The sequence below is a fragment of the Stegostoma tigrinum genome, chromosome 47 (genome assembly GCF_030684315.1).
Source record: "Stegostoma tigrinum isolate sSteTig4 chromosome 47, sSteTig4.hap1, whole genome shotgun sequence".
NCBI lineage: Eukaryota > Metazoa > Chordata > Chondrichthyes > Orectolobiformes > Stegostomatidae > Stegostoma > Stegostoma tigrinum.
In genome coordinates this window covers 9,194,005-9,210,924 of record NC_081400.1, presented here as the reverse complement: position 1 = coordinate 9,210,924, position 16,920 = coordinate 9,194,005, and the positions used below count along the sequence as shown (strand labels likewise).

The following is a 16,920-nucleotide window of genomic DNA, read 5'->3' as shown; positions in this document are numbered from 1 at the left end:
GGATAGACAGTCCGCCAGACGCCAACCCTAGGCCTAAACTACGCAGGCGCCTGGTCCTCAAGGCAGCATGGGTAATGTAGTCCAAACCGAGTGTGCTGCCGGAAGTGAGTGGCTCAGGGAAGTTGTGTGGAGAGAGAAACAATTAATGGCGAGAGTCTGATTTAACTCTTGTTCAGGACTGGAAGGCGCTTGAAAATGCTGGGTTTTCGTGTTTTACACCGAGGGGGCAAGTAGGAGTGAGGGGAACAGATGGTGAGAGTGCCCAGAGTCAAAGAATGTCCTTTTTGTTGAATATTTTACCCCGCTCTTGAATATGTTTCCCGATGTTTATTTACAGCTGGACATTTCACTCTGTTTCCCCGTAAAAGACACCGTAACTACAACCAAAAAAACTAACGTAATATTTTTTAAAAATTAGCCATACAACGACTGTGAGAAACATTACATCGGCCAAACTGGAAGAAAATTGACAATAAGGAGACACGAACAGCAAGTAGCCGCTAAGAGACACAACCAATTCTCACTGTTTCAATACACACGCAAGGACACAAATTCAACTGGGGCAACACATCCATAATAGCACAATCCAAACAGAGACATGCCAGGGGCTTCCGGGAGGCCTGGCATGACAACTAAAACTCCACCAACAACGATACTGAACTGCACCTGATATACATACCACTGAAAAACAGAACCAGAAGCGATGCCAACCACCCCAGTATGTATGGAATGAGCTGCCAGAGGAAGGAGTGGAAGCTGGTACAATTGGAACATTAGAGCATCTGGATGGGTACATGAATGTCAACAGTTTTGAGGGATGTGGGCCAAAAGTTGGCAAATGGGGCTCAATTTATTTTGGATGTCTATTTGGGATGTATTGGACCGAAAGGTCTGCTTCCATGTTGTATATCTCTATGACTCTTCATTAGAGCTGAAGTCAGGTGCGGAGCGGACAGTATTGATGCAACGGTGAGCAAGTAATGGAGTGCTGGGGGAGAAAGGATGTTGATAGTTCAGATTAAGCGATGCCAATGTGTGAAGAGCAGAACAAAAGTGTGTAACTGTCAGACCAGAAAGAGCAGACGGTCCCACTGGGCTAGAAGGGGGAGAGAGTATATGGTGACAGAGAATGGAACAATGTTAAAAGAAAGGGGAGGAAGAGATTCCTAAGTTGAGTGTGTTGCACTCAGTATTGAGCCCAGAATGTTGTAAAGTGCCTCATTTGAAGATGAGATGTCGCTCATGCAGTTTTCACTGTGATTTGCTAGAACACTGCAGCATGCCAAAGACAGAAAATTGTGTATGCGAGCAGGATGCTGTGGTCAAATGACTGTCTGTAGGAAGGTTGTGCATGAAATTGAGGTGTTCTGGAAAGCGGGTACCCGATCTACATTTGTTTCTTCAATGCAGAGTAGGCCAGATTGGCTGCAGTGAACACAATATACAAAATTGGAGGAGGTACAGGTGAAATGTTGCTTCACCCAGAAAGACTGTTTAGGCCCTTGGACGGTGAGCAGGGAGGAGGTGAAGGGGCAGGTGTTGCACTTTCTGTAGTTAAATGAGAAGCTGCTGTGGTAAGCAGGGATGTTGTTCGTGGTCGAAGAATGGATTATGGTGTCTCTTAGGGAGCGAATCCTACAAATGCAGACAGTGGGTGTGAGTGGAAGATGTATTTGGTGGTGGCGTTCTGTGGGAGTTGTCTGAACTGGTGGAGAATGAACCTTTTAATGCAAAGGCTAGTGGGATGAAAAGTGAAGACAATATGTACCTAATTACACTGTTTTGAGTGATGGTAAGGGCAAGGGCAGAAGCATGGATGATAAGTGGGATGAGGTTGAGGGCCGTGTCAACCACATGGGGCAGGAATCCCCAGGTTTGGAAGAAAAAGCTATATCAGCACTGTGGAAGGTGGCATTGTCCGAACAGACACGGCTTAAGCAAAGGAACTTATAGATTGTGATGGCTGTGTATAGAATCAATGTGTCACTGCTGGGAGGTGTATTGATGAGGCCAGGATCACCATGAGTCTGTTTAAAATTGTGGAGGTGTGTTGTTGAGACCAGGTGCACTCAGACTCTTTACAACCACTATGGACCTTCTGTAAGATGTATAGGTGAAGCCAGGCTGTTTACAGTCACTATATCGATACTTGGAGGAGTGAAGATGAGGCTAGGCTCACTGAGAGTGTTTAAATTCATCACCTCGTAACTGGGAGATGTGTGTATGAAGCCAGGCTCACTGTGGGACTGTTTACAGTCATCATATCTTTACTGGGAGCTATGTAGATGAGGCAGTCTCACTTTATGATCACTGTATACATACTGCAAAGTTACTGGGAGGTGTGTTGATGCAGCCTGATTAATCTATACACCACCTAGAAACTCTGCAGTGATTGTAAAGAGTCTTACAATGCACCTGGCCTCATTGACACACTTCCCAGTTCCTACACAGTCATCCTGGTCTCATCTGGACACCTCCCAGTAACGATACAGTGATTGCAAAGTCGCTCACTGAGCCTCAAAGTGAGCCTTATTGATTCACACCTACCAGTACCTTCTCAATGACTGTTGCCTGTTTCTCAGTCAGCCTCATCTGATCTTCTCTTCCTGTGACTGAATCCTTTGTGTCCTCTTCCATTTAGCCTGTGCCTTTGAGAATGCAGCCAGATTCCCCTTCAGGCTGCATTTCATTCTCCTCACTGTCTCAGTGCTCCCACACACATCACTTGTTTCTCCCTTTCTCTCCGTAATAGTTCTTGTGAACAGCACCATTCTTCCCGCTCCGAACTTTCGGCTGCATTGTTTGAGAATCACCATAATAGGCATGCCATTACAGAAACACAACTCATTGAAAGGAATAAAGTGGCAGGTGAATGAGATAGATCATAAATTTAAGAGCAGAATGTTGTTCAATTGTGGGACTCACTTTATTTTATCCTGGATTTCCTGACATTGGCTCTGAACTGCATCACATGCATATTTTACTGAAGACAAAATACTTATAGATCCCTGGTTCAATCCATAAGTCCGGAAATGGTGAGTTTTACAATGCAGGGATAATTTTGCAATTGAACAATGTGTGAAGCTGGATGAACACAGCAGGCCAAGCAGCATTTTAGGAGCACAAAAGCTGAGGGTCGAGGCCCAAAACGTCAGCTTTTGTGCTCCTAAGATGCTGCTTGGCCTGTTGTGTTCAGCCAGCTTCACACTTTGTTACCTTGGATTCGCCAGCATCTGCAGTTCCTATTATCTCTGATCATGATTGTTACTGAAACAGTCATCCATGCATGGGCTGTAGGTGGAGTAGAATATGACACAGGCCACTGGTTGGTTATTATTCTGGGCCCTGTTATTCAGCAGATTTTTCAAAAGCTGAACCATGTTCCTGCTCTCGTTGATCTGGTCAGGGTACAGCAATTTACTTCCTGGGCAATGACTGACGTTGTTTGGGAAGACAGCGAGATAATTTGCACCTGCGTAGTTGAGGGAAGACGTCATGTTGGAGGTAATAAATGGATGAATTGATTCTCTGGAGTGTAAGTCAACAACGCTGTGGAGTTTAGTGCACTGGGAAGCAGGTAAAGCCACCAGGAAGGCAAAATGTTGTCTCCCATAATCGGTCATCATGCGCCTGGCCGCGCGCCGGAAACTGAAAGGAGTAAAGTCCAGATCTGAGTCAAGGGACATACTTTGGGTGAACCATTCTCTTTGCAGTGTCAATGGATCCAGGTTGAGATGAGTCACTTGGAACTTTGCCTATGATTTTAGAGAAAATGTGAAATTTGCAATTCACAATTCAATTACTTGCATTGAAAGGTTGATGTTGATTGATTTTTTTTTCCCTATCCCAGCATTCTGGTAAATTCTGGGACCACGCTTGTGACTGAGAGGTTGAAAAAGACAGCCAGAGCGACAGGTAATGTGATGGAGAGAAATGCAGGGATAAGTAGAAGTAACCACAGATGGAAAATGTAAAGTGGTTACATATGAGAACAGAGAGAACATGAAAAGAAAGAGACAATGGAGTGTGTGGGTAATATTGTTTGGAAAAAAAAAGATGTAGGCTGACTCAGCATGCCTCACATCCCATTCCCTGCCCTTTCCCCATCTCCCTTGATACCCCGACTGATCAAAAATCTATCTTAGCCTTAAACATGCACAGGGACTCTATCCCCACAGTTGTCTGGCAAACAAGTTCAAAACCAAGAACCTGATGCCAAAAGAATTTTTTCTTCATCTCGGTCTTAACTTGATATACATCTAGCTGATAAGATGGAATGCTCTATTTGCAACGAGAGAGAGGTGGAAACACAAACATAGAGAAAAGGCACGGCAGAGAGAAGAGGTGAATGTTAGAATTTGGAGAATGAGTAAACTGCTGGGGCCCCTGGAGCGATATTTGGCATTCCATAAGGACATGCCTTCTCAGTGTTTCCACTTCCATTTTCCCATCTTTCCCTGATTATCTTCTCTAAGAAGAATTTATCCATCTCATTCTTAACATTCACCAAAATTGCCTCTACTGCATTGTGAGACAGAAATTCCAGTGGTGCACCGCTCTCTGTGGGAGAAATAAATAGAACCTAATCTCTTTCTGGAAAGGGGAAAACCTATTTTGGAACTGTGCCCCATTGCTACACGAACCCACAAGAACAAATGTCCATTCCAATTCCATCCAGTCGAAACCATTCCGAACCTTATAATGCTACTCTTGCTGACTGCACTGAATCCCAGTTAACAGAAGGGGAGTCTTCTTAAGAGTCAGCCTGCTGATTGAGGGGAACACATTAGCAAGTGTCTTCTGCACTACCTCCAACTTAACTGCATGCTGTCTTAACCAAGGAAAGCAAAACCACCTGCAGTATTCCAGACGTTGTCTTGCCACTGTCTTGCATGACTGAAGCAGAACATTGTTACTCATCTTTGTGCAAATCTCCTGCAATGAATCACAGAATACCACGAGCTTCTTGAGAACTTTCTGCAGCTTCATTTTAAATTACTTTGACTGATTTACAACTAGATGCCTCGATGCCACATGCAATTGTGACGGATAGACTGACAGACAGGCAGACTGATTTGGGAGCACTATGGAAGGTTTGAGTTATAAGGAGAAGCTGGATAGACAGGAACTTTTTCCCCTGCAAATTAGGAGGTTGCAGGGCGACCTTACAAAGGTTTATAAAATCATGAGGGGTATAGATATGGTTAATGGTGGTTGTCTTTTCTCTAAGAAGGACCATCTCAAGACTAGGGTTTTTTTTAAGGTGAGAAGAGAGAAACTTAAACTGGACTTCAGGGGCAGCTATTTAAAAAAAATTACAGAGAATGGATTGCATGTACAATGAACATCCAAATGCAGTGGTGGGTACGAACACACTGACAAAGTTGGAAAGATATTTGGATAACTACATGAATAGGAAAGTTTTGGAGGGATATGGACCAGGCACGGGCTGGTGGAACTGGTGTAGTTACATACAGAAGAAAATTTGCAGCATCTATTGGATTGATCAATTTCAGGAAGCAGGCTTGGTGATCAACCTGGCTAAGAGTGAGTTTGCAAAAGCACATTTCATGATCCTGGGCAATGTTTTCGGACATGGACGGATGGCCGCATGGAATGGGAAAACAAAGATTATTTGGGAGTTTCCCGTACCATCAATGAATAAAGCACTCTGATTTCTGGGGTTGTGTGAGATTTGTAGGAAGTTTGTATTGAACACCAGTGGTATGCGTCCTCCACTGATAGGCTTGTGAAGAAGTGCAGAAAGTTTCAGTGATGGCAGACACTCAGAAGGCATTTGTCAGCCTGAAAGCTGCCCTGCTGTTAGCCATTCAATGTGGCTATTGATGTGAGTGATGTGGGTGTCGGTACTGTGCTCTTACAAAGGTGACAAGGAGATAGAAAGACAGATTGGCTGTTTTTTTTCCCCAGAAATTGAATACTCATCAACAGAAATATTCCACAATTGAGAAGGGAACCTTGAGCTTGGTGTTTTTTGCTGCAACATTTCAACATTTATATTGTCAGCAATGTGTCTGAGACAATTTCTGTCAACTGATCACAACAAATAAAGTGTTCGGATAAATTTAAGGGCAAAAATACCAGACTGTTTAGGTGGAGGTTATTATTGAAGACGTTCAATTTGAAAATTATACACTTGCAGAATGAAAAAAAAATTGCCGCAGGGCAAGTGTCGAAATTGGAGGAAGACCATCCTGCAGAGGCTAGTATGGACAAGTAACTGAAGATGATTCTGGGAGAAGTTGACATACACAACGCAGTAGAGAAGTAGGACACAGTGACCAACAGGAGGAAGCATATCCAATAGACAGCAGCAGTGATAAGTGACTCAGGAAGATTCTGCAGAGATAGGCTCTATCATCAGATCTGAGAATAGGATCGCAAGAGAACTGAGCTGCAACATTTGGAAATGCATCCCTCTCAGGCAATGTCGCGAGAATTGCAATAACTGTGTAACACTTGGGGAGAAATCGGCCCACTCACTATGACTGAGAAGTGCCTCACCGAGGCTCTGGCGTCTCAATAGGTGAAAAAAAAAGTTCAACACAGGACAGTAGACATTGATGAGGTAGGAATTTGAGACAATTTATCTCACTCACGGTGGCTGAGAATTGGGATGCATATTATCCCTTGCTCAACAGGAGGAAGAAAATTCAACAGAAAAAGTAATGAAAATTGAAGGAGGGTTCTGGGAAATGTCAGCTCAGTCACTGCAAATACGAAGGGCATCATTGAGTACCTGCTACCTCAACAGGTGGAGGGAAAGCATTGGAAGAGGGGGTGATGGGCAATATAGTGAGGTGGATTCTTGGAGAAGTTGGCTCACACAGTGCAGATGAGAAGGCGGCCACAGACAACTGATTTATCAATGAGAGACCAATAGTGAGAAATTATGGAGGAAGGTTCTGGGAGAAGTTAGCCCACACACTGCAATGGAGAAGGGGATAACGAAAGACCTTAAATGCCACAAATTAGTCTGAATCACTCGGAAAGATTGTAGAAATTTTGCATATTCTTCTTGGAGCAGAGAAGATTGAGAGTTCATTTTATAGAGACATCCAATTTATGAACAATTCTGACAGGATCAAGGAGGATATTCTGTTTCCCCAAGTTGGTATGAACAGGACTGAGGTACCACAATTCCAAGAATGCACACTCCAAGAAAGAGCAACGTGGGAGATGAGGAACAATTTCTTTGATGAGACATTTGTTAGAATTTCAAAGGTGCAGCTTGGAACAGTGGCAGAGATGGTTTCCAAGAGAGGTTTCAAAGCTGGGGCTGCTTGTATATTCCAAAGTGTTCGAGCAATTTGGAGATACAGTTGAGAATTGAAATGTGGAAGAATGTTTTTGACACGTGACCACAAATTCTAAATATATTGTCCATATTGTGCTTCAAAAGAGACACAATCCTGCATGTCCACAGATGAATTAGTATTTTCCTTCAAGTGCAACAGGAAATAAGATTATAACAGTAATCTGGGCCATCATACATTCATCCATCAACACTGAACAATCCATGGAGCAAATGTTGTCTCAATCCTATCTCTCTTTCTCCAGTACTGTGCAAGTGACAGGGAGACTGATTCAAACTGTCACTACAGCCTTGCTTCAGCTGTACAGTACTACCGTGGTCTCCAGTGAATTGCTCTCTGACCATACATACTCTATTTCTTTAGGTGTGTGGATTCAGTTATGACCCTCGTTTAGTATAAACTGAGATGCATTCATTGTGCAAAATGACATGTGCAGACGCCGACTCAAAATTGTTCGCTTTCCAGAAATATTATTTCAACATGTAGATAACAGCAACCCATTCATTGAAATGAAAACATTGCACTGGAGCCATAGACCACTTGTTTCAGCCCAATGCATTGTTCAGATTCCATTGCTAACTGGTTCTGGTGAATTGCTCAGTAATTAGCAGAGGCATATGTTATTTCAAATTAAAAAGTGACTTAGGGATATTTTAAAATAATTTGTATAATGAGGAACAAATATGCCTTATTGACTTTGGTTTTAATTCGTACATGATTTCACAATAATCTTACATTTAAAAAATGCACATAGTTAATTTCTCAATATGGCAAACCTAGAATCACAGAATCCCTTCAGTATGGCAGCAGACCTTTCAGGCCATCCAGTCCATCCGCCTTCCAATGACCACTGCACTGAGACCCACCCACTAACTTGTCCCTATAACTCTGCATGTCCCATGGCGAATCCACAACCCTTGACACTATGGGTAAATCAGCATGTAAAATCCACTTAACCTGTCCAACTGTGGGGGAAAAGAGAGCAATCCCAGGGGAAAAATGTCCAAACCCCAGAAAGACTGTCGCAGAAGATTTGAATCAGTCCCCTGGTGCTGGGATCACAAAGTGTACAGCTGGATGAACACAGCAGGCCAAGCAGCATCTGAGAAGCAGGAAAGTTGATGTTTCGGGCCTAGATCGTTCATCAGAAATGGGCCATTGAAGAAGGGTCTAGGCCCGAAATGTCAGCCTTCCTGCTCCTATGATGCTGCTTGGCCTGCTATGTTCAATCAGCTCTACACTGTACACTCATATTGTAAGGAATATAATCTAATCTAAGGGGCGGCACAGTGGCTCAGTGGTTAGCACTGCAGCCTCACAGCACCAGGGTCCCGGGTTCGATTCCAGCCTCGCATAACTGTGCGGAGTTTGCACATTCTCCCTGTGTCTGTGTAAGTTTTGTCTGGGTGCTCTGGTTTCCTCCCACAGTGCAAAGATGTGCAGGCTAGGTGGATTGGCCATGCTAAATTGCCCGCAGTGTTCAGGGGTGTGTGGGTTATAGGGGGATGGGTCTGGGTGTGATGCTCCAGGTGTCGTTGTGGACTTGTTGGGCCGAAGAGCCTGTTTCCATACTGTAGGGAATCTAATCTACACCTTGTTATCTCAGATTCTCCAGCATATGCAGTTCCTACTATCCCTGGTGCTGTGAGACAGGAACACAAACTATCACTGCATTGAAAATGCTACGTTTTTTGTGATTAACTCTCTTGGTGCTGCATTAATGTTTTCATAGATATCGTGCAACAATGAAGAAGCAGTATTGACAGCTTTCAACAATGAAGGAATATGCAGCGCACCTTGCTGCACGAAATTACTTTACATGTATTCAATCATTTCGGGATTTTATAAACAGCACAAGAGGCTACAATTTGCTCAATTTTACACTGCAGCTAATTTATCAAATAGTCTGGTAAACTTACGCACTGCTGCCCTTAGCTCTGCCCTGAACTTAGATTGAGTAAGAGCGTACATACAGGTGCTGGTGCTACAGTTCAGAACGCTGAGCATCTTGCCGGTTTCATTGACAATAGCAAATGGATCATTAAAGCTGCGATAAGTATAAGTTTCAGTGATACGTGAGAACAGAAACAGTCCCACCGTGGGCATCCACAGCAATATGAAACTTGCTGAGGCAGTACAAAGGAGGACTAAGGCTCTTCGCCGACTTTGCATCTCAGGGTCCTGCGATCCACCACCATCTCCTCGGAATCCTCGACGGACCTGGCTTGCAATGAGTATGTGTCTCACCATCAGGAGATTCAACAAAGCCACGGCAACATAGGGAGCCAACGGTGTTAAAACCACGTGGACCCAGTAAAAGACTCTCCATGCAGGAGCTGTGTCAATGCTGGGATTGGGTCTGCAGCCAATCTGAACATTATTGTCCACTTGGAGCGGGATATTGCTGAAGTAATAGGGTATGTTTCTCACATAACTGACAAAGTAAATCACCCCGATGACCAGAGCTGCGGATTTTGGAGTACAGTAGCTTCTTCTGAGACTCTGGAAACAGATCGATATGAATCGGTCGAAAGTGAAAGATACCGTTAACCAGACAGAACAATCGATCACTGCAGCCGTTGTAATAGTGTTGAGGCGACAGGCTAAGGTATAATAATAGAATAGCTGTGGGAAGAGATGGCTTAAAATTTGATTGACCAGGACGTAGAAAAGGAGGACCAGGAGATCGCTTGTGGTCATCGCTATTAAGTAGATTGTGCTGCTGTGGGCGAGGCCACAATTCCTGAGTCGTATTGTCAGTAGGGTGACAATATTGGCTGGAACAAAAAGAATACAATTAATGCCAAAAATAAATGTCTGACAGATTAAATCTGAATCAATCAATCTGATTCATTGCAAACTATGATATTAGAATCAGTTCATTACATAGTTCCCTCAATAATTAGGTAATTTTTGGAATCTCTCCATTTCCCGCAGATCTGCTCACACCTTCAGTAATCCATGAAAGCTTCCCTAATTACAGTGACTTCATCTGTATCGTCTCCATCTTCAAACACAGGCCTAATCATCTTGCCCCTCTCTGACAGTCACACATCTTTTTCCTGTCCATTTTCTGAAGAATGGTCTCGACCCGAAGTGTCAGTTTCCTGCTCCTCTAATGCTGCTTGGCCTGCTGTGTTCATCCAGCTCTACCCTTTGCTATCTCAGATTCTCCAGCATTGGCAGTTCCTACTATTTCTATCTCCTGTCCGATCAGGTAACTCTGCAAAGCTCCCCTCCCACCGCCCCCACCCCCAAATCAAAAGACATGTATTTGTTAAGATAGTTTTTATCTCAGCATCTGGGAATAATTCCTTGATTTGGTGCTGTTTATCAGATGCATAATTGTCCTCCCAATTCAGAAAGGCTTCCCTGTTTTAATAAATTGTCTCGGTCACCTCTTGATTCATTCCATACATCATTAAAATTCAGTCAAAAAGAAACAAATGTTGTGCAGGCCATGGACCGTGACCGTATTTTGGAGTTTTAATCCTGCGTAAGAAGCTGCGGCTAAAGAGAAGTTTTTTTTTCCTCCCAGCCTAGATAAAAAATACAGGTGTCTACCTGAAAATGTAGAAAATACGCTAGTTTTCATATCCACAAAGCATATATAAAATCCAAGACAACCAGTTGCTACCCCATGGGGCTCGCTCGGTTATGAACACAAGCGTGCAAAGTGCCATCAGGTAACCATCAGATACTGAACAATAAATTGTCCCGTGTGCTCAGTTAACTTACACCCAGGCCCAACGTGACATCCACCTCATTGGAACATCGGCCTGAATTTGTGCAACAGATCTGGAATTCAGTGGGGAAGTAAGGGTGGTTGATCTTAAAATCACAAATTATTTGATACTGTGCAGCATAAAGAAACACTCATGAGTTTTCAGTCTCAGAATGCAATTAAATCCAGATAAACATAAGGTACTGTACTTGTTCAGGACAACAAGGCAATGGAAATGATGATGAAGTTCAGGATCTTGATTCAAAGGGAATTTGGTATGCATGTCCATCTTTTCCTTAATCTGTCAGCACAACTGAAAATGTGGTTAGCAAGGTTTCTTGTCAGACTTCATTAGCCAAGGCATAAAGTTTCAACAGAAGTGTGGCTATACTGAATCTGTATGAAACGTTGGTCAGGGCACAGCTGCAGTGTTGTATGTAGTTTTCGAATCAAAATGACGGAAGCAATATGTTATCGGTGTAGATGTGTTGCCTGGGCTTCAGCATTGGAGTTACTGCGTTCCTTTGAGCAGAGGAGAGTGAGTGGGGACGTGATTGAGATCGAAAACAAATTGAGGAGCGTAGTTAGGGTAGTTAGGAAGAAATGTTTCCACATGATGGAGTGATCAAGGATCAGTGGACATGAATTTATGATTGGGGTAGAGTGTTTGGAGTAGAAAAGGTGAAAAATAAGAATCTATCAGACGATGCAAAATATGATATCAGAATAGAAAGGTTGTTTCTTTTCATGGCTAAGACGTGATAGACCAGAGGTCTTTCGCTCTGTTGTACCTGACTTTGATGCTATGAATCTAATAATGTTTATTTTTAAGAAAAACATTGCCTAGTGCATGGGTTTGTAAATAATTAAAAGTAATGATTTTGTAGATTCATAGAATTATACAGCCCAGAAACAAACCCTTCAGTCAACTTGTTTACGCCGACCAGATATCATAAACTCACCTGTTCCCGTGTTCCAGCATTTGGCCCATATTTCTCTAAACACTTCCTATTCATATAAACACTCAGATGATTTTTAACTGCTGTGACTGTATGGCCTTGGGCACCTCCTCAGGCAGGTTGTTCCATACGCATATCACCATCCGCAGGAACTGATTGTAACCCAGGTCCCTTTTAAATCTTTCCCCTCTCACCTACATCCATGCCCTCCAGAGACCTTGGCTTTTCGCCCTATATGCCCAATCATCATATTATAGACCTTCGAATGGTCACCCCTCAGAATATGATGTAGCAGATTCAAAAGCCCCAGCCTATTCACCATTTCTCTCTTGCTTCAAACCTGCAATCCCCACAACAATCTTGTAAATCTTTTATGAACCCTTTCAAATTTAGTGTCATCTTTAACAGGGAGATGAGAATTAAACTTAGTATTCTTCACCCAGAGAGTTGTGAGCGAATGGAATAGTTTACCAGTGGTAGTCGTGGAAACGGAGTCATTAGTGACATTTAAGCGACTGCTGGACATGCAAATGGACAGCAGTGAATTGAGGGGAATGTAGGTTAGGTTATTTTATTTTTGGATTTGGAATATTCCACGGCACAACATCATGGCCGAAGGGCCTGTACTGTGCTGTACTTTTCTATGTTCTATGTTCTATTCTGAAAGTGGCCTTACCAATGTCCTGAGCAACCACAACATGATGTCCCAACTTGTTTACTCAGTGTAGTGACCAATGAAGATAAATATACCTTGCTCACCACTTGCCTAGATGCAGTTGCACTTTCATGGAACAATGAATCAGTACCCTTAGAACTCTTTGTTCAAACACAGTCGCTCGGGCTGTAACATTAAGTGTATAAGTCCAAACCTGGTTTGCCTTACCAAAATGCAACACGTTACATTTATCTAAATTAAACACCATCTGCCACTCCTCACCCCATTGGCCCATTTGATCAAGGTCTGGTTGTACTCTGAGGTAACCTTTTTTCATTTTCCACTACACCACCAATTTTGGTGCCATCTGCAAACTTACAAACCAGACCTCCCAAATCCACGTCCAAATTGCTGATATGAATGGAAAAGTTGACCCGGCACAGATCCTTGTGGAACACATCCAGTCGCACATCCAAGCTGATAAACAATCCCCGACCACCACCCTCTGTCTTCCATCTTCAATTGGCTAGCTCTCCCTGGATTCAACTTGATCGAACCTTCCGAACAAGTCACGGTGGCTCAGTGGTTAGCACTGCAGCCTCACAGCGCCAGAGACCAAGGTTCGATTCCAGCCTCGGGTAACTGTCTGTGCGGAGTTTGCACATTCTCCCCGTATCTGCATGGGTTTCCTCCGGGTGCTCGAGTTTCTTCCCACAGTCCAAAGATGTGCAGGCTAGGTGGATTGGCCATGCTAAATTGCCTGTCGTGTTCAGGGGTGTGTGGGTTATAGGGGTATGGGTCTGGGTGGGATGCTTCAAGGGGCAGTGTGGACTTGTTGGGCCGAAGGGCCTGTTTCCACACTGTACGGAATCTAATCTAATCTAGAATCTAATCTAAATCAACCATGTGGAACTTGTCGAGCGTGTTGCCGAAGTTCATAGAGACACTGTCCACCGCTCTGCATTCATCAAGCTTCTTTGTCAACTTTTCAAAAAAACTCAAACAAGTTCCCGAAAGAACCATGTAGACAATTCTTTACAATTCTAAATACATGTAAATCCTGTCCATCAGAATTCCTTCCAACTGCTCATCAAACCCTTCAGTCAGACTCACCGGCTGTAATTCCCTGTCTTTTGTGCACCACCTTCTGAAAGAATGGCACTACATTTGCCACCCTCAAGCCTTCGGGCACCTCACCCTACGCTGTCGATGATACAAAAGGGTTAGATGGTCATCATTCATCACACGCCAGAGCATGTTTTAAGTTTCCATCAGAGTTGACAATTCCTCAACAACGTATTCAAAGATAAACCTGAGTCCTTACCACTGGAAACCTTTTCAACAATGTCATGTCCTTGGAGCAACTACTTTCACCTTCATCAGTAATAACTTACCCTGCACTATGAGTTCAGAAGTTAAGATTTTGATTAATCACTCAGTATTTGCCATAATTTGAGATCCTCATATACTGAAGCAACTCAGTTCCACATGTTGATGAACGTGGAAAAATTCGAGGCTGGCACATTTAAAATGACGAGGAAATGTTCCAGCACACAGGAGCCACGCAAAAAAACACCTGACATTAGAAAGCAACATGCACCGCTCAAGTAAAACAATTCAACACGTGCACAATGTGCCGGCAAAATAAGGCTCCTGAGCCCGGGGATCATCCACTCCATCCGCTGTTCTTTTCTTTCTCCTACCTCGGTGGTTACTGCATCGGCGAGGACTCGCGGTGGCAGCCCCAGCAAGAGGACTCGTGGCTATGGGCCCCAGGCCCGTGGCTGAGCACTTAACAAGAAGCACTGCAAAGCTGGACGTTATTTCATTGTTTTGCTGACTTCGTGTTCTTTCTTCTGCCTTTATTTTCCTCTGTTTTAAGATGGTGCCGGTGTATGGCGACACGATACAACAATCTACACTGTGTTTTGCAATCAAACACACATTGCATTAAATAAATCAAAATTGACATGTTACGGGTTACCACTGACCAGAGATAGATGCTTTAAACGATGTTACAAGAGCAGTTGAGTTTCTTTTTCAATTCCGTCGCGAGTAATTAGCGTTCTGATAACTAAAGCATTGCTCAGTGCCTACAGGGTGCGCGATGGTACACACTCACTTTGTTGTATGTGTGTAATATTGCCGTACAGTAACAGATACAAAGTTCTAACGCATACAGTACAAAGCAGCGCCCCTCGTTAACGGGTATCATCGCCTCTACATGTGCCACCAGACTTTACTCATTCTATATGCACCATTTCCCTTTATTTCTACTTTAATTAATTCGCACTGATTTGCACTAAATCTTGTCTTCCTGTGCCAGTAGGCTATCTTCTACACTTTTTGGAAATTTATGATTGTATTTCTCGTATCAATTTTGAACACGAAATGAAAGCCTTTCTTTCCAAAACTTTACAATTCTGGTACATTCGGAAATGCAGCAAACTTTACATCGGCCATGAGAAACTCTAATGTGAAGGAACAAGTTATCAAAATAAGTTCTTGCAGCATTAATAGTCAATGCCTTATCTAGTCCATGATGGTATCATAAGGTAAATGTGAAAACACTATGGTGTGCGTTGTTAGCTAAGGTAAATTCATCAAAGGATCTTCATGTAATGTGATGGAGATAGACATGGCAATGCACCTCAGGTGTTTAAAAAGAAATTTTCTGTAGAATCTCAAGGCACTGCAACCATTAACATCATGGATGTCATACAAAACGACTGATCACTCAAGTCATGACAAGTTCACATAGCTTGGATGTTTCAAAGACTAAACCCAATTGCACAAACATGGATGGCGCAATGATTTTGTTTTAATACATTGTGACCCAACATAGATGCAGTACTCGCAGACATGATGGTAAAAGAGAACGTGGAAAATGGAGGACAATTAAAATTTTACTGGATTCCATTGTACAGCAGCGTCACTGGGGCATTTCCTTGAATGAATTTGAAAGTGCTGAGGAATCAGATTCCGTGAAAGATAGACGCGACTTGGATTATTCCAACGCCAAACTAATTATATTATTGAAAATATGTTATATCTCACCTGGTATCCCAAAAACTATGAGAGAATAATAGAAAACATTCCTAATGTTTATTATTGGGGCGTGTGCCATCTTCTCTGAAGGTGCCTTCTGTCTGATGCACACGGTATTATATGTTCAAAGACATTTCGTATTTATACTCAAGGGGAACCTCCCAGAGCTCCTTCCAGTCATGTCACTCACCGCGTGACCGAGAGGTCGTGCAAGGAAAAGAAGGCAACAAAGAAAACAACAAATTAATTAGTTAGAATTTTACTCCAAAATAATGACGCCAGTGCAACATAGTTTTAAAAATATTTACAGACATTTTGAAAATCTTTATTTTTCTCCTGAAGAAAATTACTGTTTGCATAGCATTTCAACATTTTCTTAAAGACACCTCGAAAACTTGTGATTTCTGATGTATTTGGAGATAATGACAATGTTTGACTCACCTTCCTCAGCTCGTGCTTCTTACACGAGTAATTTGACACTTCTGTCTCTGTCGCTCACTTTCATTCTTTTGGTTCTTGTTTGGTCACGGTTCTCTCTTCTTGGGTCACAGGCGTTTTCCCACATAATGTGTTATTTTTCTTTCCCCAACACTCTTTTTTTGGACGGTAGGGACACAACAAGATACCTTCACGACTTCTACAATCTGATTAATTTCAACTACAAATGTGAAATATCACGATGAGGGAAGATTTCACATTACTCTAAATAAATCTATAAAGTCCAAGCTTCCCCCAATGATGGCACAGGTTGAAGAAAAGTGTACAGTGATCTCTTGGCAACGTGAAGACTGTTTTTACCAACATGATCAGAATAAGAGGAATGCTGAGCGTTAACACATCATGGACCTAAACCACAACTGACTGAATGAAATAATGCATTGTTCCATAGTATAACACCCCATAACTAAATTGACGGGCCCCCAATCCAAATCACATCACACACAATCACAAACACAATAGTGCGCTCTCGCCTGATCACCAACTCAATACCCCGCACCACACACCCCATCACACTTACCTTCAGAAAATATACACTCATAGTCACCACGACATCAGAAACTCAACTGCAAGAGATGAACATCCCTTACCACATCCTGTGCATGCCATCACTAAACAATCAGGGACTTATTTATTTAAAAAAAAACTTTGAACTGCTTTGTGCAGTTGGGGGTTGTTATCACTCGGGCAGTGCAACAC

At 42.8% G+C, this 16,920-nt stretch overlaps 1 protein-coding gene and 1 long non-coding RNA gene across 3 annotated transcripts; one reads left to right on the top strand and one right to left on the bottom strand.

Moving 5' to 3' along the window:
* Positions 1 to 100: 100 nt before the first annotated feature.
* LOC132207462 (uncharacterized) lies at positions 101 to 13,390 on the top strand. Its single transcript, XR_009443480.1, has 3 exons — positions 101 to 790; positions 3,851 to 3,915; positions 9,070 to 13,390. It is a non-coding gene; the product is annotated as an uncharacterized LOC132207462 (long non-coding RNA).
* Positions 8,113 to 15,812, bottom strand: LOC125449815 (probable G-protein coupled receptor 139). 2 transcript variants are annotated; one of them, XM_059643080.1, is made up of 2 exons: positions 15,733 to 15,812; positions 8,113 to 10,114 (listed from the first exon to the last, which is right to left on the bottom strand). In XM_059643080.1, exons 1-2 carry the CDS (start codon positions 15,800 to 15,802, stop codon positions 9,216 to 9,218), a joined length of 969 nt encoding a protein of 322 aa, XP_059499063.1. In that variant the 5' UTR covers positions 15,803 to 15,812; the 3' UTR covers positions 8,113 to 9,215. The 2 variants fall into 2 exon arrangements, with proteins under 2 accessions (XP_059499063.1, XP_059499064.1); XM_059643081.1 differs by lacking the exon at positions 15,733 to 15,812 and adding an exon at positions 14,667 to 14,725.
* Between the last annotated feature and the right edge of the window lie 1,108 nt (positions 15,813 to 16,920).